At 40.3% G+C, this 22,426-nt stretch overlaps 2 protein-coding genes across 2 annotated transcripts in view; one reads left to right on the top strand and one right to left on the bottom strand.

The window, feature by feature from the left end:
- get3 (guided entry of tail-anchored proteins factor 3, ATPase) overlaps positions 1-7,825 on the bottom strand; it is a 17,828-nt gene extending 10,003 nt beyond the window's left edge. The window contains exons 1-3 of the mRNA XM_048521985.2: positions 7,083-7,825; positions 3,892-4,039; positions 2,452-2,600 (exon numbers count right to left, since the gene is read on the bottom strand). Coding sequence (XP_048377942.1) covers positions 2,452-2,600; positions 3,892-4,039; positions 7,083-7,231 — 446 coding nt within the window. The 5' untranslated portion in view covers positions 7,232-7,825. The remainder of the gene's footprint in view (positions 1-2,451; positions 2,601-3,891; positions 4,040-7,082) is intronic.
- On the top strand, positions 7,652-22,426 carry trir (telomerase RNA component interacting RNase). Its single transcript, XM_048521986.2, has 3 exons — positions 7,652-8,145; positions 14,383-14,460; positions 17,163-22,426. Exons 1-3 carry the CDS (start codon positions 7,870-7,872, stop codon positions 17,268-17,270), a joined length of 462 nt encoding a protein of 153 aa, XP_048377943.2. The 5' UTR covers positions 7,652-7,869; the 3' UTR covers positions 17,271-22,426.

Below are 22,426 nucleotides of genomic sequence, written 5' to 3'. Positions count from 1 at the left end.
TTGGTGTATTACAACTACATCATGATTAAGCACCTTGTAATTTTTATTTAAAAATCGAGGCTATGTCCTGGGTGTATGAAGATAAATAATGTGCTGGGGATTCAGTGGACAATAGGATTCATTATCTATGCAACTCTTTTACCTTGCAATCAGATCAGCAAGTAGTTCACTATTAGAACTCCTACACTAAACGATTTATTTTCAAATAGAAAAGCAGATTTGGGTTAATTTAGATCCCCTAAATAGAAAAATTATTAGAAAGGTAACATTTCCAAATCCAAAGTATAGATTTCACAACAGGTAAGAGTTTGAAACATTACATAAATACATTGTGCAGAAACAAGTTATTCAGCCTACATGGCATTTATGTTCAACAAGTGTGCCCTCCCAACACTGATCTAACTCTTTGCGCATAATCCTTTTTATGGGTCTCTCAAGCTTCTATTCCTAACAGCTTTCCCAAGTTCACAACTACTCCAGGAGGTAATGAGTCCAGTTTGTAATTACTCTAAGTAAAAATGTTTCATCTTAGCTGTGTGCCCACAGTATTCTCATACAGTCCTCCCACCACTTCCACGATCCAACTTAAACAGTTCTAAGGTTTTCTTCTCCATTACTTGATTAGGAAATCCATTTCAATCATTAATCACTTTTGAAATCCTTATGACAACAACTTCTGCCAATGTGCTCCCAGTACATAACACAGGGCAAAGAGCATGGGAACTTTTCAAATTCCCATGAAGATACTAGAACCCTGCCCGACAAGGTTTCTTCTCTATAATTACTGCAGTTCCTCAGGCTCAAAAGCATTCCCAAAGGACAAAAGACAAACGTAGCAGTTTCACCTCAGTTGTGCTTGAAAGCATTCTCCATGCTAGGCCCGAACAGAGCTATGCAAAGGTAAGTCATGTATACAAATCATCATCTTTCAAAAATAAAGAACACCAGATGTACCCTATATAGAATATCAAATGTTACAGATTTAAACAAAACCACAGAGCTGCAGATTAAATCAGACCACAGAACTAAAGAACAGGTACAACAGAGGAGGCAGTAATTCAACCTACCACGTTTTTACTGGCTTTCTGAAGTGATGCACCCAGTGCTGTTTGCACCCATTCTCCCTTGCACATTCTGCCTTTTTGGATAATAATCAATTGCATCTTACAGCCTTTGAACATGCTTCTACTGTGCTCTCTGGTTGTGCATTAATCCTAACTACTCACCCCGAATTACCTTAAATTTGTGTCCCCCTGTTCTCAAAACACTGCTCTGAGCAACCCAGAAGTAGCAACTTTATTGAAATTGTGCAGTTTCGTTGTCATGGAAGACTTTGAACTATTAAACATAGGAATTAGGAAACATAGTTGTTTGGCTGATAACAGAGAATCATCCAATCTGGGAATGAAGTGTCCATTTGGCTTTCCAATTGGTGTGGCATATCACAAAGAACATCTTTTGATTAAAATAATGCTGTACAACTTTAAATACTTTTGGGTCCAAATAATTCCTGGAATTTAGGTTAAGGGGTGATGCAATGAAAGTACAAGATACAAAATTAAGTAGTTAGCAGAAAGAACTCATCTGCCTTGGTTGGTGAGTACAGATTGGGGGTTGGGGGCCGCATGGTTTTAAAACTAGAGCCAGACATTTCAGGAATGAAATTAATATAAAATCACACATAACAACATGATACAGCACATTTCTATAAAACAGTAATTGATGCTAGATTGACAGCTTGCTTAAAAACAAGACTGATAGGCATTTTGCCAAAGTGATTAAGTTATTAAGGAATACGAGGCAAAAAGTGCTTAAATAACACGAGGTCACCTACCAGTCACAATCTCATCAAATGGCAGATCAGGCTTGAGGGACTAACTGGCCTCCCCCTGTCGAAAGCATCAAGTTCCTAGGAGTGATGATAACTAACAGTCTGTCCTGGTCTTGCCATGTAGATACCACAGTCAAGAAAGCACAATAAGGCCTCTTCTTCCTCAGGAGGCTAAAAGAAATTCAGCATGCCCACAAGGACCCTTGCCAAATTTTAGAGATTCACCACAGAAAACATTCTATCCAGGTACATCACGGCTTGGTATGGCATCTGCTCTGCCCGGGACTGTTAAATACTAAAAGTTGTGAACACAGCCCAGACAATGACACAAGCTAACTTCCCATCCATGGGCTCCATCTACACTTTTAAGTTACCACAGAAAGGCAGCCAACATCAAACACCCCTCCCACTTGGTCATATTCTCTTCCAAGCCCTATCAGGCAGAAAAGACAGAAGCTTAAACACACATATCAACAGGGTCAAGAGCAGCTTCTTCCCCACCGTTATTGGACTGCTGAATGAACCTCTCTGATTTCAAATCTAATAATGATGTTGCTTTGTGCACTTCTTAGGTATATTAGACCATAATAAATCAAATCTTCCACTCCCTCCCACATTACCTCATTACTTCAGCATAGCTCATAGCTTCATCGATGCCAGGGAATGCGCTCATTGCTTCCTGCATCATCTTCTTACCCATGCTTAGCATATTATCTTCCTCAAAAAATTCATCAGGTAATTCTGCCACTCCCAGGCTTGGGTCAATTTCCTGCATGAGGAAAGTAAGAAGGCAGAACAAATTTTCAGCACTTTTATTCTTAAAATCCATGCTCCTGCAGAATTTGAAACTCGTGAAACCTGGTTCTTGTTTATACAGCGAGTAACCCGAAAACATTTTATTCCCATAAGTCTAACCTCATTTTCTCATTCTATTAGCATCCTACCCTAGTCCTAATATCTTCCTTTTATTGTTGCATGAAGCAGAGATAGTTTAAACACAAGGCAATGATTTGAACTTCTTCAGCACCTTTAAACATCAAGAAACACACCAAGGCACTTAATAAACTAAGGTAACAAAAAGTGGACTTTTACTTGAAAGAAAGATGACGGATGATAGCCTTGCATCAATAATCCTGTAGTTCGCTCACTAACAAGCACTGTGGATTTGCCCACACATGAACTAAAGCAGTTCAAGGAGGTAGGTCACCACCACTTTCTGAAGAGTAATTAGAGGTGGGTCATAAATGCCAGTGCAGCCAGCTAAACTGACATCCCCTTACGAACACATAAAAATATAAATTCTGTTCAGCAGATTGATTGCAGTTTGCTGATCATCTCCAATATAATGTACTTTGTCTAGCCACATTTCTTACTGGGCCTTGAATGCAATTTAAAAAAGTAAAGCACTGCGGATGCTGGAGATCTCAAACAACCAAAAACAGAAATTGCTGGAGACACTCAGCATGTCTGACAGAATCTGTGGAGAGAAAACAAAGTTCATATTCAAGTCCTGCCAAAATTTGAAATATTAACGATGTTTTCTTGGAGAAGGCTACAACAACTGCAAGTGGCAGATAAATAAGTTGAGCTGACTATTAATGACACACAAATACATAGAAATAAGGTCATCATTGTCAATACGCAAGTTCTGAAGTCACAATTCAAAGCTTATGGAGAAAATCAGATAAAAATATCAACACTGAAAATGTGATTCCACCCTTTGTTATTTTAGAACTCCTCCCAACCTAAATCATGATGCTTATAAGGTTTGAAGGCTGCCATGTTAAGGGTTGCTTTAATTATCAGGTTCGTCTCAGCGCAGAAGCACACTGCACAAAATGTACTAATCTAAACCTCTGTGTAACAGAGTTAACTGTATCTCATTCGAAGTCACTGCAGAACCTTTTACTCTTCCCAGCTGTTACGTATGGGATCCCCAATTTCAGCAACATTTATATTATCAGTTATTGACTCACCTCACTTACTTCAATATGTTATTTGAGCCACAAAAACGTTTAATTCATGCAATTATGTTCCCCGCTGCTTATATTTTTACTTACCATAGCAAACAGATTATCATAGCCTTTCACTTTTGTTGGTACTTTTGAGAATTTCTGATCAAATGCATCAGAGATATTATGAGCTGGATCAGTAGAAATGATCAGCACACTCTCCCGAACCTCCGCCAACTGCACAGCCAAACTACAGCTGTTTAGAAAAAAAATTTACAAATTAGATGCCACCTTCTAAAACATTACGATCAGTGGGACAAAATTTGAGACACATTCCCACCTACTCCATCCTTCTGCACCTCTCCATGGGACACGTAGTTCGCAGTTTGAGACAGCATCCCATACTAAGCAATGTGAAAAAATGGAACATGACAGAAGAGTACAATTTGCAATTGCACTGGAACTTAAGAGTTTTTATTTTTCTTAACACCACTGCTGATATCTCTCGATACTGCACTGTCATGATCTCCAATTATTCTCAATATATTGGCCAATCCTCCGACAAATGACCACGGTGCCATTTTGCTGTCAAATCACCATAGAAAAGACGAAACTGGCAGTATTCCTTAAATCTGGCAACCTCCTGCTTTAGAACAAACGTTAAAATTTTTAAAAGTCTACTTTTTATACAACCCCTTAAATTTCCTCAAGAAGTATGCTATTAATAAAAGAAAGAGACATCAAGCAATTCTTCAAATCCAGATTTGGAAAACTAAAAACCCTTTGATAGCAAAACCTGACAAAAGATATAAGTTTTGTTTCCAGTAGTATGCCCTATTGAATGGCATTAAATTTGGACTCAACTTTCAGCAATGTGGAAGGCATGGACATTGAATGATAAATGCAAGGCAGTATAAGAAAAAAGGATATTAAAAACAGAAAATACCAAAGAAACTCAACAAATGTGGCAGCATCCGTGGTGAGAGAAACCATTAACATTTCTAGCTCAATGTGACTCTTCTGCAGGACAATTAATTGGTTTTGATACACAGAGGCCAATTCCTCACTCCACAGATGTTACCAGACCTGCTGAATTTCTCCAGCATCCACTGAATTTTACTTTTACAAAAGTGTTTTGCTGCAATTTTCAAGGGATCTGGAAAGAGCATACCAAGAGCACTTTATACAGTTTTGGTAACTGTGCTTATTGAAGGGCCCATTTTGCTTTCAATGAAGTAAAGCTTAGTAAACCGATTCCTGAAATGCAGGTTGCCTCACGTGAACGATTGGAGAAGAACAAGCCAATAATGCTTTGGTATTTAGTTGAGATAATCTCGTTAAAATTTATTCACAGGACTAAACATATTGGATACTGAGGTTGTGCCTCATTAATAGCAAGTGACAGGGACCTGAGTGTACTACCCTAATGTGGTGAAGGGAGATTCAATCAAGATATACCAAAGGTCAATCGGATTATCTGAGAAAGGAAGAATGTGCGGGGCTAAAGGACAATAGGTGGGGTGGAAGAGTGCAGCAGTAGGTGAATTAGTCCTTCAGATAACTAATGTAACCATGATGGAGGAATGACTTCCTTCTTTGCTGTAAAGATTCTGCAATCTATGGATGGAAAGTCAAGAACTGGGTGGCATAACCTCCCAATAGAGAGCCAACCATTTTTGATGGAGAAGTCTCTTCACTTGAAGAAAAATTGATTTTTTAAAAAAATTCAACATGTCAGAGTCCCCTTGACAATATTCAAGACTGAGATTGACAGATTATCACATAGTTGAGTGAACACAGAAGATTGACCGTATTTACTTTGAAAGGTTGAGAAAGCACAAACAGGTGTCTGATCTAAACCCACTCCTATTCTTCATTTTCAATTCAAGATCATAAAAGGTTTGAGGATAGTGCAAGAAAAGTAGTACCGATGTAAAAGATCAACCATAATCTGGTTGAATGGTGGAGTTGGTACAAGGGGAGGGGGGAGAGCTTTCTTCTGCTGCATTTGCCACAAATGAAAAAAAGTAAAAGTTATACTGACACACACATACACATGCAGTGTGGGGAAAGTGTATTGGTTTGTAATTTCCACTCAACATGGCATTCCTTTTGCTATCTCATTCACCAGTTGAATTTAGCTTACTTTTAATAACAAATATTTTATGCTTACATTATTTTTAAACCCAATGGCCTACCCTATAAACATTTGTTGAATGGAAGACCATTAAAGGAGGATTTGGAATTTTCTTGTTTAATTGGAAGCAGTTACTCTGTTGTGGGGGGGGGGGGGGGGAAGAAGAAGAAGAAGAAGAAGAAGAAGAAGAAGAAGAAGGAGAAGGAGGAGGAGGAGGAAAGAGAGAGAGACCTGTTATCGGTATTTGGGGCAGCACGGTGGCTCAGTGGTTAGCACTGCAGCCTCACAGAGCCAGGGACCCAGGCTCAATTCCAGCCTCAGGCGACTGCCCGTGTGGAGTCTGCACATTCTCCCTGTGTCTGCGTGGGTTTCCTCTGGGTGCTCCAATTTCCTCTCACAGTCCAAAAGTCTGCAGGCTAGGTGGATCAGCTATGCTAAATTGCCCGTAGTGCTCAGGGCTGTGTGTGTGTGTGTGTGTTAGAGGTGGTATGCTTCAAGGGGCGGTGCGGATTTGTTGTGTTAAAAGGGCCTGTTTCCACACTGTGGGGAATCTAATCTCTAACCTCAAAAGCAAAAAAATAGTTTGCAGGGCACTAAGTCCACGTGACCAAAGCTCCAATTTAACTGTACACACCACAACGTGCGTGTGCAAATTTCCTTTGTTTAAAAGGTCACTGGCCTTGAAACTTTAACTCTACTTTCTCTCCACAGCTACTGCCAGACTTGTTGCGTTTCTTCAACAATTTCTATTTTTGTTTCAGACCTTCAGCATCCTCACGTCTCTGCTTAGTACTTCCCTGGCTAATCCTCAAAAGACTAACATAGTTTTCAACTTGTTTCCAATCAATGGCTCTACAAAATTTAACTCGGGCGCCGTGCCATGGAACACCTGCCGACTTCATATTTCACGTTAACGTGGCCATCGAGTGCGCTCACCGCACACCTCCTTGCGAGCACTCCCCAGCGAAAAGATCAGAGGGAGATGCATAACAGACACAAACCGCTGGATTTCGGGCTCTTATGGCATTGTGGGAGTATCGCTGAGTCCGGAGACCCGTGCTCAAGTCCCAACTACTCCAGAGGCAGCTCTGCACAGACTGATACAGAAAACATCTAAAAATGCTGAAGTTAGTTGGTAAAGGTGCTCTCTCCTCGTTAATACCTGCACGTGGTTTTGCCCACGCCTCCTTTCCCACCCACAAAGATCCATTTGAGGGACTTCTGCTCGATGATATTGCACAGGGTGGGTTCCAGGGGCTCCACGTCTATAGCATCCTCGAACTCCTCGTCCATCACCGCTGCCGCCGCCATCTCGGTGTTACCACGTGACTGTGAATCGATTGAGGGAAAGAACCCCCCCGACCCCGAACTTCTTAATTTATTTGTCGTTAATTTTTAAATAATTACACGCTGACATAATAGGCGGGCTATTTTAGCGTTATCAAAAGACACGAAAGGACCGGAGGAATTTTTCTTCACATTCGTGACATTCCGCGCCCCAAAACTCCACGTAACCCCCGTCCTACCGGCCTCCATCTTCAACACTGATTGGTACAGCGCCGCTTCAGTAAAACGCGGCGCGATTGGCTCGGCTGTAATATTTGAATTAATATCTTCTTTTAAAACTGGCGCCTGTACGTTTCCTGGTCATCAAGTTTAAAATGTTACGCATCTTTATCGTTAACATCTATTTTTTTTTAACCAGCGGGGGCGGGAAATTTTCGGGACCGTTGAAGTGCGGTCATGCGCAGTTGTCGGCCAGCGAAGATGTCAGGCATCTCCCCAACTCCATCGCGATTGGAAAGATAATCGGTTGGCCTTGGCACTTGTCTTATTGAGCTAGTGGTTTGTTTTTGTTTTGAGGTGCTGATTTGTTCAGGCAGTTGTCCTTCAGCTTCCCATCCTCTACCTCTGCCCCAGAAGCCTCAGCGGCCCCTCGTTCCCGCAAGATGGCGGAGAGGCGGAGGAGCCGCGAAGTTTCTGGAAGCTCCGAGCCGAGCGAAGCGGACGGCACCTCGGAGAGCAAAGGGGTGAACGCTTTCGCCAACGATGGCAGCTTCATGGCGCTCTTCAAGAAGAAGATGGAAGAGGAGAAGCTGAGGAGTGAAGGGGGAGCCGTGCCGAGCGGCGGGGACATAGACAATGGAGGCAAGAGGAGTGTGGCCGCTGGCCAGGAGCAAAGTGCTGAGGCCCAGAGCGACAGGAAGAAAAGCGTGCTGAATATTGTAAGAGCGAGAGATTTTGCTCTCAGTTTGCCTCCTGGTTAATGAGCAGGGCGGGGGAGTTGGTGGAAGATGCCGTTAGTTCACTGCCCCCCCCCCCCCCCCCCACAAATCACCAAAAAATGTTATCCACTGTCTTAACAGAAAATACAGATTGATTCCTTCATTCGACATTGTTAGAGGCAATATGTACAGTCTTTTACAAAGTAATGCTACCTGGTCAGCCTGCGTTTGCAGATTGATTTCTTCCTTCCTTCCTTCGGCAGTATTAAGAGCAATACCTGTAGTCTTTTACAAAATAATGCTAAGTTTACAGGTCAATTATTTCCTTCATTCAACAATGTTAGAGGCAATACATACGGTTATTTTGCAAAAGAAAAATCATAATGACTGCCCCCCCCACACTCGCTTAAATTTACAAATTGGTTCCTTCCATAATTATGTTAAGTGCAATATGTACAGTTCTTTATTTTACAAAACAGTGCAACTTATTTTCTTGCCTGAATATGTTGATTGACCCTTCCATCATTCAACAATGTTAGGGGCAATACGTATTTTACACAAAAGTATGCTGCCTCTTGCCTGAATTTACAGATTGATTCCTTAATTCACTGGCTATGAGAGTGATGTGGGATGATTTTTTTGAAAATTTGTATACAGAGATAGTAGGAACTGCCAGTGCTGGAGAATCTGAGATAACACTTACTGAGGCTGGGTGAACACAGCAGGCCAAGCATCATCAGAGGAACAGGAAAGTTTTGCATTTCAGGTCAGGACCCTTCTTCAGAAATTGGGGAGGGGAAGGGGATTCTGAAATAAATAGGGAGAGACGAATAGAAGATGGATAAAGGAGAAGATAAGGTGAGAGGAGACTCAGGTCAAAGAGGTGGGGTTAGAGCCAGTGAAGGTCAATGTAGGTGGGGAGTGAGGGAGGGGATAGGTCAGTTCAGGAAAGATGGGCAGGATGAGGCTAGTAGGTAGGAAATGGGGTGGGACATCTACCCATTAACTTCACCCCGCCTCCTTGACCTGTCTGTCTTCCCTGAACTGACCTATCCCCTCCCTCACTCCCCATCTACATTCATTCACCTTCACTGGCTCTAACCCTGCCTCTTTGACCTGTCTGTCTCCTCTCACCTTATCTTTCCTTTATCCATCTTCTATGCACCTCCTCTCCCCCTATTTATTTCAGAATCCCCTTCCCCTCCCCAGTTTCTAAAGAAGAGTCCTGACCCGAAACACACAACTTTCCTGTTCCTCTGCTGCTTGGCCTGCTGTGTTCACCCAGCTTCACACTGTGTTAAAACAAAAACATACTCAGCTTTGTGATTGCTCCCTGAACATTATAAATCCTAAGTGCTCAATTTCTGCTTTTTTAAAAAGAAACTCAGGTAAAAACTGTATATTTGAAATGAAAGCCGCAAATGCTGAAAATACAGGGCCCTGTCATCATCTTAAAAAGGCAAAGGCTATTGATTTACACATGTGACTGCCGTCAGAACTGAGGATTGATGGATTGGTGTCTTGTGCAACCTGTTATCCAGTGAATAGTGCTTCCCTCTCTTGGGTCACGCATTCAAGACTTTGAGCTTCCTTACAATGACTTAATATATTTCTAGACTGGTTCTATGCTGTCTCATGAGATTAAATATTAAACCTGCTTAATGAATAAGCAAAGGCACTGTAAATTAAGGGCCCATTTTTGTGGCTTTGTAGGAAAAGTAGAATTCGGGATTTGCAGATTCAAAACTCTGAAAATGGCAGGACAAGTTGTAGAAGAGGTTTTAATGTGATCCTGGGCTTTCTACTTGGACACTGGAGTCATTGATTCAGTCTTGACTCCAATTCTGGGATTGTACACCACAGCAAAGATACCAAAATCAAAGATGTTTTGAAACATACACACATTTTCTTTCTTTTGAGATATTGGCTGACCTGTGCATTTCTGGAATTGTTTTATTAATTAATGTTTCATGTTTAAATTTGATCTTTACTTACTCCAATTCAATCATAAGACTTTCGAAGCGATTTTCAAAATTTCACAATTGTTCTCAGTCTGGCGAAGGTTTAGTCTGAAGCAAGAATCCTTTTTTCTTGCTAAGGATGCTAAATTTCTTAATTCACCATTTACATTTAAATTAACATTACTAAATACAAAGATAATGAGTTTGGACAGTGTAAAAAATAAATGCTGAAGTCTGCTTTGTAATTCTACAAGATTGCAACTGACCTACGCTGCCCTAATAGTTTTTAATTCCTTTATTCAAAAATCCATTTATCACCAATAAGTGAACTTGATGACTGAGCAACCACAGCTGTATGGCTGAGAATTGTCCTCTTGGCCTAATGTCCTCAATATAAACAATTGTTTATATCAGTTTTAGTGAATCCCATGTTAAAGCCCACAGTTGATTACCGGTCAACCTTCAAGGATATGGAAGCCAAGTTTGATCTACCCTCAACATTTACTCACTTCTGAATAATGTAAAGTCAAACACTGTGTTAGGCTTTCCATTTCTTCTTTTGTCCTGGTGCACCAGCTTTTAGTAATTTTGTGTATGTGCATGTATAAATGCTATTATCTCACTTTCTGTCACTATTTGGAAACACTGAGTGAGATTCCGTGCTGCAGGTTCTTGTTCTAATATTAAGAATGCAACTGTACTGCTTTGTCAGATTGCCTTAAGTATTTGCTGAAAGGGGGCCTCTGACAATATCCCCATTACCCCAACATTCACAACTTGGTAAAGCTTCCTGATGGTTTAAATAAAACATAAAAGTTTTAATTGCCGGTATAGTAGCACATAACTGCTTTTCTCTTGAAAGCTGCTTCCATTACCTTTGGCATCATGATTAAATTGAGAATGTTACACCATGGATTTCGAGTATCTTTGTAGCAATCTGACAGTTCCTTTAAGTGATCTTTGAGAGATTTACTCAGCTTATTTTACTTAATCAGAAAAAGAAATTCACCACTCTTCTGGTTGTAAAAGTGCATGTTTGATATCCTTGTTCACGTAGCCCCATAGATTCAGGAGAAATATGAGTACTTGGACAAGACTTCCTAAAATTTATCTCTATACAATACTCTAGTGATGAGCTTATTGGGGTCTGGCCCGTACTGATGGGGAAAACATATCTTCTTTCCATTGCATATGTTAAGAATCATATGAGAAATAATTCAGACAGTCTCAATCCAGTTCTACAAGATATTAATTGCAATCTGACTCTGGTGTAAGAAACGGAGAGATATCATCAATCTTCTGATGTTTGACCTACAATTGATCCAGACTGAAAAATACCTTATTGGTCACACATTCCTAACACTGGATCGGGGAGCATTTGATGCTGACACTAATTTCCTGAAATGTAAATTGTACCGTTCTCCAGCACTAGTACTTCATTTAATGACTCAAAAGCTTTTGTAAAAATAATAAGGAATGTATGTTTCCCTAGTGTCATCCAAATCCTTGTTAGCATGATGCTGGAGAGGGTGGGAAGAGAAAAATAACATCAGAATATCAGTGCTACAATTAAGTGTGCATCTATTTTGTTGTTTTGGAGTATGTCCAAATTCAGTGCCCAACTGACGCAGCATAACCTCATTTCAGCTTGGGAGTCACAGCCACTTTGAACAGAAGTGTAAGTGCAGTGCTCACTTTTATTTTCACAGAAGCACTGCTGAATGATTTTATAAGCAGTGTCAGTCTCTAGGAACTCACGTGAGAGTGAGCAACAGTATCGTGGCTGATTTTGGAGCAAATGAGAACGTAAAGTAGCTTCTGTAGCGGGTGACCTCATTCGTTGAAGGTTAAAAATGTCTCTGAAAGTCTTGTGCAGGAAGGCTGCTTGATTCCAATTCTGATTTCATTGAGAGAATTGGTGTATGTGAGGGAATGATTTTTTTATTTTCAATTCTTTGGGTCAACCTTTTGGTTGATGGTAGAATGCTGTCTCACTTAATATTTTTAATCTTCAGCCAAAATATTCCTTCATAGACTTACTTGGAGTACAATTCAGTATGTTCAGGCTATTAACAGCATTTCTAGAAATTTTGGCGAAAATTACATTCCTGAATAATTTAGCTTCAGAGCTTAAAAGTCCTTTTCACATTTCCAGAAATTCTGTTCTGGAATAAATGTTCAGTTTTTGGCTGAGTGATTTGTGGATGAGTGATAATAATATTAGCTCGGTATTAGCATAATTAAATCTGACCATCTTATCACAGTCAGCAAGTTGTACAACTACAAGAAGATTTTTCAAACCAAAACTAGTATGGCTATATCTGGCTATAACTTTTACCGGAAAAATTACACTTTCAAAATTACCGTTGGCACTGTCATAGCAATATTTAGGGACTCAGTCTTAAAAATTACTGTTGTACTCTAATGTGAAATTATTTTGGAGATATCTATTGGATAAGCCAAGTGATGTGGTATAATACAATACTTGGGCAGTTTTATTTCCCAGTTTAATTGAATTTCAGCAAATAAATGTATCTATAAATTGATCATGAGTCTAATTTCAAACACTTATAAGTGATTTTATTTTATAAGAAATGACACTGGTGCTGTAGATGATGTTGAATCAGTAAGTCACTGTTGCATGCAATCTGTAGTTTATTGATACACATTGTGCATTTTGCTGAAAATTTAAGTATGTCCCTTTTAGTGAGCATGGCTTCAGATAGTTTGTCACAATGCTACAGTCCAAATGTTTGTGTTTCCCTTGGGTAAATTGTAGTCATGTCAGAAAGTAACTGAAAATCTGAAATAAATGTCACTAACGACCAACAGCTTAGTTAGCATCAGAATAAAGATTTTATGTTAGATAGGATTTATCTGTCACCTGACCAAATTGGTGTTTTATAAAATGCAACTTTTGCCACTTTTATTCCTCCTTAACATGAGTGTTTAGCTGTAATAACTAGCAGGTCCGTCTTCGTGCTTACCAGGAACTTTATAAAATATTTGGTCACATTTGTATCTAACAAATGGGCTAAAAGCAACTTGACCCTTTATTAGTAATTTAAACATTATTTCAAAGTCCTGACAATGTTGGCGGATCAAAAGACTCGGTTAATTCGGCTACCAGTTCCACTTCTGCCTTCATTTCAAACCCAAAAAATGGTGTATGTGTAGCAACAGTGTAGGCCCTAATATTATGTTCTGTTAGCCTAAATAAGAACTCTTTGGGAAGTACTTCAAGTATAATTTTTGAGCATAAATTTGAACTTCTCTGTTACTTTGAAAGCATTTCTGATTATTTTGTATTGAAGTTTCTAAGATCACTCTCTGAGCAGGATGGGGGAGGTAGAAACATCAGCCAGCTAACGGAGATGTTCTGTGACCATTTTTGTTAAGTGCTTACGCAATTTAAAATTGTAGTCATCCATATGTGGTAAATGTTGAGCAGCCAGCTTGATGATCAACTGTATTTGCAATTTTAGATTTTTAATGTAGGTTCATTAATCAGTAAAGCAAAGCACAATTAGTGCAATAACCCAACAAGCCAAAGTTTATGAAACAATCAAATTGAAATATTTTGGACCAGCTCATCAGTTAGGAATTGCATTCACAATCTTTTTAGGCAGTGGCCACACAGCATAACAACATTTTTTAAAAACTTTACTAGTGAATTCAATTCCACTTGCTCTGTCAGAAGACATATGCAAGGTAATCATATGTTTCCTTACTGAGGCGACTTTAAAATGTGATTTTCTAAAGCTGAAATAACTCATCCAATGGAAAAGGCTTTCAAGTTGTTATAATATTGTTAAATGGGGTGTTTAATCACATGCCATTAAGAATAAGTAATGCGCACATCTGGTTAACTCTTGTATGTGAGAAATTTTTTAAATTACAGCAAGGAATTAGATTTACAGTGTATTGATGCAAGAAAGCTGTTAAGGATCTATTGATGGGTTTGCAAAATTTCATTTTAAATGTTTGGCTAATACAGTTCCAAAAAGATTTAAATAGCTATTGCTGGTTTACAAAATGGTAACACCCGCACTGTCACTTTTGCCTTATAGGGGAGTATAAAGAATGGCCTACCTCCGCAGACAGTAGCTTGTGTACTCTATGTTAGAAACGCATTGAGACGTTGACGTGGGAGATGCATTCTGTTGTGGAATGAGATCTAATTTCAGGATCCCTGTTTTATTACATAGTGGGCAGCATTGACATTGCAGCTCCAAGCGCTCGTGTAATGGTTGCAGTCTTCTGTCCCTTACCCCAGGTGGGAAAGCGGCGAGGTGGGGCAAAGCTAGCCCTCAAGACGGGAATGGTAGCCAAGAAACACAAGACCGAAGAAGAGGTAGGATTCGGTAGCCTTTTGATTATAATCCTCTCTACAGTCTATCCTGAATTGTCTAAACTTTTGAATATGTACAGCGATTATCCATAAAGATTTGAATGTATTCACTTCACTTGGAGCCAGCCAGTCTTCTCTTTGGGATTATCACTTAAAAGGAGACATTCCCCCTCTGCATACTCTGAGACTACCCTTTGGGTACATTTTACAGTCGTTGGGCTCCCCACAACCTTGTCCTGAACAAATCAAACATTTTCACTTTATAGAGTTGTATGGTTCAGTGAGAGTATTTGCCTGTACTGGGTTTTTGTTAGAGCGCTTTTCTGTTTCTCCATAACAAATTTTTCCGCTTAACTAGTTAACTAATTCCTTTTCAAAAGGCCATTGAATCTGCTTCCACCAGCTTTTCAAGTAGTGTATTATAAATCACAGCAATTCACGTTTTTCAATCTCAGTCAAAGATGATTACAGTTAATATGGGCACCTCTGGATGTGGACAGATCAATGATTGATATTCTACTATTAAATCCCTTTGGATGTTCCAAAGGTAAAATCAAAAAATGCCACCTTGGATGTGATATCTGAAATAACTCCGCAGACACTGGTATCCCGTCACCAAACCACCCTTTATTTACATATGCATAGTATTTGACACGGTCTGGCTTCCTCCAAGCCAGCTCTGAGTACGCAGAACCTCTGACACTTTTGTTTATGTCTGTCAGCCTGATTGAGGCTGTTGACCTGGTCCATTCGGGAACTCATTCTCTGAGGTCTACCTAGCTGACCTCTTTGCAATCACTACATTCTCCCTACCCCAGGTCCGGGGAGGGGCATTTTCTTGTCGTCTGTTCTGGGGCGTTGTCACACTCAATCTAGTTCCTTCGACTCAGCCTGAAATACAGGCAGTGTGTACTGGAACTAATCCATCTCAGTGCCCAGAGCATTTCAGAAGAAATTCACCCTCTTCAGATGGTGAAGGTGTAGAGGCTGTGACATCCACTCTGTCCATCTCAGAACTTGAGGTTTCTTTGCTAGACAGAGAAAGAGAACCCACGTGTTCAGACACTGTCCACATGCTTGTTCAGGACTGCCTCACCTACCCGAATTCTGCTTGTCAGAGGACCTCGCCTCACGTGACCGTGCCCTTTGCCCATGCGGAGCGATTTTCCGTGGTTTCAGCAGAAAACTTCGCCCTTTGAAGTAAACTGTCTGTCTCACTTCAAGGACTCTTGTGTTCAGCATTGGCTGGACTGTGATGGAGCTGTCCACGTAGTTGCATGAGGGGTAGTCTGCTGATCAAATAGGAACCTGGACGATTTAGTAATAAGTGAAGCTGTAGGCTGATTCTTTAAGCCTGCCTTCAAAATTTTGGCAGCTGTTTCTGCGTGCTCAAAATAGTCAAATTCCCTGCTTGTGAAGGATGGCCCATTGTCTATTACCAGCAATCTCTGGAGCGCATATGTTGCAAAAGATGCTCACGGTTTTTCTATTGTCATCTCCATGTTTGACGAATGAACTCCAGGCGCGTTCTATCACCTTGAGTGTGTGTCCATAATGATTAAGAACGTTAATCCCATGAAAGGACCTGTGTGGTTGACATGTAACCGAGTCCAGGATTTACCCGGCCATTCCCAGGAGTGTTGGGGGAGCTGCTGACGGTAACTTTTGTCCTTGTTTGCACTCTGGGCACTGCCCCACCAAGCAGATATGTCTGCATCTGATCCTGGCCACCAGGAATAACTTGTCACCGACATATTCATTTTGGACACCCGTGATGACCCTGGGGGAGTTTAGCCAGTATCTGGTGGCACCCTCTTCTAGGGACAATCACTCATGCTTCCTGTAATAAAATGCTGACCTCCATGGTGAGGTCCAGAAAGGTTTTAATTCTGGTCGTGATGGCACTTTTGTTTCCCCATCACCACCAGCTGGTTTAGTTTTGTGAGGATCACATCTTGTTGCACCCACAGTCTGATGTCAGCAGTGACCGGAAAGGTGTCCAGAAAGTTTAAAACCAGCATTGACTCTCCCAGTGGAGGCACCACTGAGGTGTATATAGTAGCGGGAGCCGGGATTAAGCATCTGCATTTGCGGCTTAGCCCCCTGGATGGTGTTCCAACTTATAATCGTACGCACTTAGAATGAGAGCCCTCTGCTGAAAATAACCTGAATCTATGGGCAGCAGAGCCTTGTCCTATTTGAGTAGCCCTAGCAGGGTTTGTGGCCTGTTATTATTACAAATTTACATCCGTCTAGGTATTGGTGCAACTTCCTCACATCAAAGATGACTCTCAAATTTTCCTTCTCTGCATCTGTACTTGTAGTCTGCATCAGCCAAAGTTCCAAAAAACCTGTGCTATTGCGTGTTCCTCTCCATTGGACCATCTGTGAGCCAGCACTAACTACCCCAGTATTGTACAGGGAGGCATTGCATGTCAGCAGCAGATCTCACTTGGAATCGTAGCTGCTTCACTTCCCTGTTGTGAGTTGGCGCTTTCAAGAAAGCAGGGAAGACAAAATAAGTAGAACTTGGCTTATTAAGTAGCCAGTGAATACCATGTGACAATGTAACAGGTTTGAATCTAAAGCTTTTGTCAGTCGTAATGAAAGTTCAATCCTGTAGTTACCTCAACACAATTCGATGTTTCCACATTGTGTTAAATGCCCAATTCAAGTTAGCTATCTTTTCTCCATTTTATTTTCAGGCTGAAGCACGAGGCGGGGATGCGTGGGCCAAATACATGGCAGAAGTGAAGAAATACAAAGCACATCAGTGCAGCGATGATGACAAAACTCGGCCTCTTGTTAAATAGCCAGATTTTCAAGCTCATGCAGCCAAGAACTGTATTATATTTTACAACCGTTAAGATCAAGTCCTCCACTCAACGCCCTCACTGTACAGCCAATATGAGTTTTTTCTTTTGACTGCCTGGAATATGTATTTATTTGGATTTGTGGTTTGAAAAAAACACTTGCAAACAAAAATCCAACACAATGTTTAATTTTCAACATTGAAATCCTGTCCGCTTTCAAAGTGTGATTGGTAGTGTACAGTTTCCATATTGTTATCTCTTGCCCTGTTTCAATATAGAACATAGTTTCCAGACACTTTTAATCTTTTATTTTTATAAAATGCGCGATAAAGCTCCAGTTGTCAGTTTAAAACAAAACGACCATGCATATTTACTCATGTGCCTGCAGTTATTAATTGCAAAACTGTAGCAAGTTTTTGAAACTTGTACACAGTATTGTACATCTTACTGGCCTCTGTTGCCAAGCCAGCTGAAAATGTGGGGCTGATTTGATCACTGACTGGTCAGACACATCTGTGTTGGAAGGAGCCCATTGCCTGACTGGTGCTGGTGAGGCATTTACATTTTTAATCAGAATTATTACATTACTAGCATCAAGAGCTGAACTGTAAGTGGCAGTATTAGGACTTGTTTCTCATGATCTGTTGGCTACAGCATTTGCACTGCTGAAGACCAGTGCTTTCCTGTGTTTCTTCCTGAGAATTAGTCTATCCAGAGGACATAAGTTGTAATTGTGACCACTGCTGTGCCTGAAGTGAGCATTTGGACAGTCAATGTGTGGGACTCCCCCTAAAGAACATAAAGTTGGAATGTAAACAGTCAGCTAAAGTGAGCACAGAAAATGGGATGGGATGAAAAAATGTTTAAGTTCACAAAACTACCTCAGAAGTATCAGTGAAACATTATTATAAAGCTCTCGTTACGACCTACTCGGCTGAGTTTTCACTTTGTTCGTACTGTTTATTTTTCAGCAGTGTTAGTGAGATGTTGCTTCTTGTCTGCTGTTTGAATTTCCCTTTTCTATTCGTGAGCAGTGAAGAGAGCATTTCTTCCTCCATGAAGGAGGTTGGATTGGAAAAGCAGAAGATTTGATAAAGTAGAACCTGTGGACCACAGTGGTTGCTGCCTCCTAACAATAGCAGGAGCAGAATTAGAAGCTCAATGCAACTTGCATCTTACAAGTTACAAAAAGATCTCCTTCAGGTCCCTGTCTTTAGAGTAATGCGGATCTCTGACTTGGGCTGAAGTGGAGACCTGTGCCGGATTGCCATAGGACTCTTACTGCAAACTTCTGATTTTTATAGGACTTACCTGTAATATCAATGATACTTCTAGATATGGAATGAAACGGAAGTTAAATGGGGCAAAAAATAGATGAGGTGAAGTAGAACTAGAATCATAGAATATTTGATGACATAGCCTTTAACAAATTAGTAATTTGATATTTAAGTTTCCCTTTAAATTATGCCTCTTGCTCCTCAGTCTTTTTGGATGTGCCTTTTGTTACTTGCAGATTTTCACCACCCTTTATGGCCAATTGTTAAGGAATGAGAGAGATTCCCAGGCACATTGTAACCCAACTTGATATTTTCCTGCACTTAGGCTCATCTTGTCTTATTGGAATGTCTTGTATTATGGAGCAAGGGTGACAATAACTGACTTGGAGATTGAGCTGTCATTCATCTTTTCTGTGCAATGTACTGCTAGTTTAAATATCTGACATTAGAAGCAAAGGTTCCTTGATGACTTGGATGGGGAGTCAGCTGCCTGAGCCAGAAGGTTTATTGGAACTTTGCTGTGTTAGCTTTTTTCAGGTGTATTGGTGAGTATGTGGAGCTGGGAAGTCAAAACGTTCATCTTGGGGGGAGGCGGTGGGGGGGCGTCCTGCTTCTGATCACTATCTTAGTTGTCTGCAGTGAAAGAATGTTAGCAACACTTTTCATCATCAAGTAGCCAGAAAGCTGTGCATGCTTACATGAAACATGGATGATACATTGGAGTCTTGCTAGTGTTTATAGAAAGTGCCACTTTCTGGAGGTAGGTCAAACAGGTAAACACTGGCACTTCTGTTTGAAGGATTTTGAAATTTCTATTTTTCGGACTTACTTGAACTATAGGGACCAAGATGCACTTACAATGAAATTAAACCATAGTCATTCACCCTGTACTTAGTTCAGCAATGAAGAACTGAGCCATATCAGCAATCCTATGGCTTTGCTGAGTTAGCTCATCCTGGCCAGGATAGAGTTGCCCTTCAGTTCTTCCTGAGTTGCAGAGAATGAAATCTGGCACAGTTCCCATTTGTTACATGTGTGGAGGTTGCAATTTAACTGATGCTCTGCTAGTTGAATGGCCTGCTACTGCTATCAGGCTGATTTTTATGAATAGTAATTTGGGCTAATTACCAGAGAATGCCAAACCCAGTGGAACCGTAACCAGTCTTGAGCCTCAGACATAACTTGGTGAGGCACTTTCACTGCTGAGTTAGGTTGTAGGTCAAAGCCTCACTCCGCAGATTTGAGTGAATGGAACTGTATAAAGTTACTTGACAGTTTTGATTGAGAAACTGCTGCATTGTCAGAGATGCTGTCTTTTGGATGAGATTAAATCAAGGCCCTGTTGTCTAGCGTGACCAATTTTTGAAAAGAAGGCAAAGGAGCTATGATGTTTTGACTAAGTTTCACCTAAACTAGTGAAGATACTGATTATTTGGTCATTTACCTTGCTTAGAGGGACCTTGTGGTTTGCAAATTGGCTGTGAATTAATTTAGGACAAACTGAGCTCAAAATCCATTGGTAAACTTGTGTGGGAGCAGAAAAATAGTTCTTTTCAAATCAGTTTTTGGGCAAGGGGATTGAATCTTAACTTCCAAATTATGTGTAAAGATCTGTGATTAATGGAATCATTAAGGAGTTCTGGAAGTTCATTTGCAATTAAACAGTCATGGGTTACTCAGTTGAATAATATTGGTCGTGCCAGACATTGAGGATGGAACAGTTTTCCATAGTTCCATATGTGAAGGGCATTTCAGTCCAGTAGAACTGAGAACCAATTCTCAATCTCTACACTTCTAAATGTGCGACTTCTTAGCTATGGTGAGTAACAGACATAAAATATGTCATGGAAACATCAGCCATGAAATAAGTACAAACCTTCTTTCATCCAGAATCAGTGCAATTTTACCCAGGTGAAATCTAAGCCAGCTAGTGCTTGTTGAAGACTTCACCATGCAATTCATACTCCATGATCTAAACTGATGACTAATTTGGATTTTGTTATAACTTGGGATTTCATTTGGTAACAATATTCCAGTGATAGATAATTAAAGGTCAGTTTTCACTTCCTTGAAAAACATAGGTATAAATGTGGTTCTTTTCTCCTGCACCCCCACCCCCATAAAATACTTTTGAATCTTTCCCCATTACTGACCAGTTTCTCGAATGTAATGCAGCAACTTAGCTCACTATGACTGGCAACTTCTCAATTCACTATGTATGGCCATAAAATGTCTTTGGCAATTTTTTGTTTCTGGTTTGGGGCGGTGGAAATACTAGAGGTGGGGTGGAGAAAGAGCATATTCTAAGCCACTAATTTGGTTTGACCAGAAGGTAAAAGAAAACCACAGTACCTGGTTCATTAGCTTGACTTGATTTTGTTTTTCTTTAAACTGATGTTGAAGCATTTGCTTTCTAAAATCCAATACTAGCCTAAGATATATAAAGCAAGTTAATGGTGGTTGTGTCTGATGACCTTTTGGTGTACATGTCTAATATTTAATGTATTGCTGACACTTCAGTGCCATGCTGTGTTTTGCATGCAAACTAGCCTTTCAAAATAAAAAGAAAAGCCAGTCTCCTCACACTGGATTCTTCTGCCTGAAAATCTGAATTCACAAGCATTTTCCAATTTGCAATGTCCCCTCACCAGTGAACAAACTTTGACTCGTAGATATTTGCTTAACCATGAATTGTCACTTTGGATCTGTGGTACACCTGCATTTAACATGAATTCATTTTGGATCAGACAAACTGATTAGTGCTGATATTTCTCGTAGTTTTCGTATAAAGCAATGTCTTTTGTGTGGCAGAACGGATAAGGAAGTGATGGAAGAATTTGACTTCTTTCTTCCCAACCAAATGTGGCAAATTGAACACGGCAGCTGATTGTTCATTGATTCTTGCTCGTTAGTTGAAGTTTGGCAAGTCTTTAGATGTTAAGCAAAACAGCTACCAACTGAGGGCAGTTTTTTTTAAAAAAAAGGAAACTATTCACTTTAGTATCAGCTGCTGTCAACACCGCTCCAATTTGCAGCAAGAATTTGCTGGGATGGGTATCATCAATAGAATTTCCTCCTGAACAGACTAGCGTTGAAATACTATAAAGCTGGAAACAGCACTGTTGGGAGACCTATATTCTGTACAGCTCGTTTGAAAAGCCCAACAGCAGTGGATGAGTTCAGTCATATCTAGCCCCTGTTCCAGTCCTTGCCTTTTTCTGCTGTGACCCTATTTTGAGGTTTAGAAGCTTTCACAACTTCTGAGTGTGAGGGTCTACAAGAGCGGGAACACGGTTGTGCTAATTACATCAGATCTGTATGGCGTCATTGTTGCCTCAAAGTTTGAGAAGCTAAAATTTCAGCTGTGCCCTCTGTCAGTCCTGTCTCCGTGCCTTTATTTGGGGGCAGGGGAGGCTCTGCCTTTATACCCTTTTTTAAAAAATGTTGACCTTTTTGACAATCCAGAATCCACCCAACTTGTCTCCACTGTTGTGTAAGGAAGGTAATTGCTCAGGTCAAGGACATAGAGAGGAAAATAACCACATGATTATGGCCTCTACCATTCACTGTTTGTTCTTCAAGTGACGGGAGTCAGATCCAGCAATGGTACAGCTCAGCAGTTCATATTAACTAATCATTTTTGTTGAACTACTGTGTATTGCTACAGTGATTTTTAAAAAATCTATAACTGTGTAGTAATCAAAAACTGAATGGAAGGCAAGAACTCGACCACATTGAGGTTAACGAACTTAAACTGCTTATTTCCACTTGCCACCGTTACATTGTACACTCCACAGCCGCTATTTAATCATTCTTCAGGTACTGAACATAAATCAGGTTTCTTTTTGCTGATCATTGAATAAAGTATTGTAAAGAGTT

The sequence above is a fragment of the Stegostoma tigrinum genome, chromosome 35 (genome assembly GCF_030684315.1).
Source record: "Stegostoma tigrinum isolate sSteTig4 chromosome 35, sSteTig4.hap1, whole genome shotgun sequence".
Taxonomy (NCBI): domain Eukaryota; kingdom Metazoa; phylum Chordata; class Chondrichthyes; order Orectolobiformes; family Stegostomatidae; genus Stegostoma; species Stegostoma tigrinum.
Note: the sequence above shows the minus strand (reverse complement) of the source record. Positions and strands in the feature narration are given on the sequence as shown.

Coding starts and splice junctions, on each gene's coding strand:
- trir (XM_048521986.2), top strand. CDS start 7,870: ATGGCGGAGAGGCGGAGGAGCCGCGAAGTTTCTGGAAGCTCCGAGCCG. Junction 8,146..14,382: donor AGAAAAGCGTGCTGAATATT/GTAAGAGCGAGA, acceptor CCCTTACCCCAG/GTGGGAAAGCGGCGAGGTGG. Junction 14,461..17,162: donor AACACAAGACCGAAGAAGAG/GTAGGATTCGGT, acceptor TTTTATTTTCAG/GCTGAAGCACGAGGCGGGGA.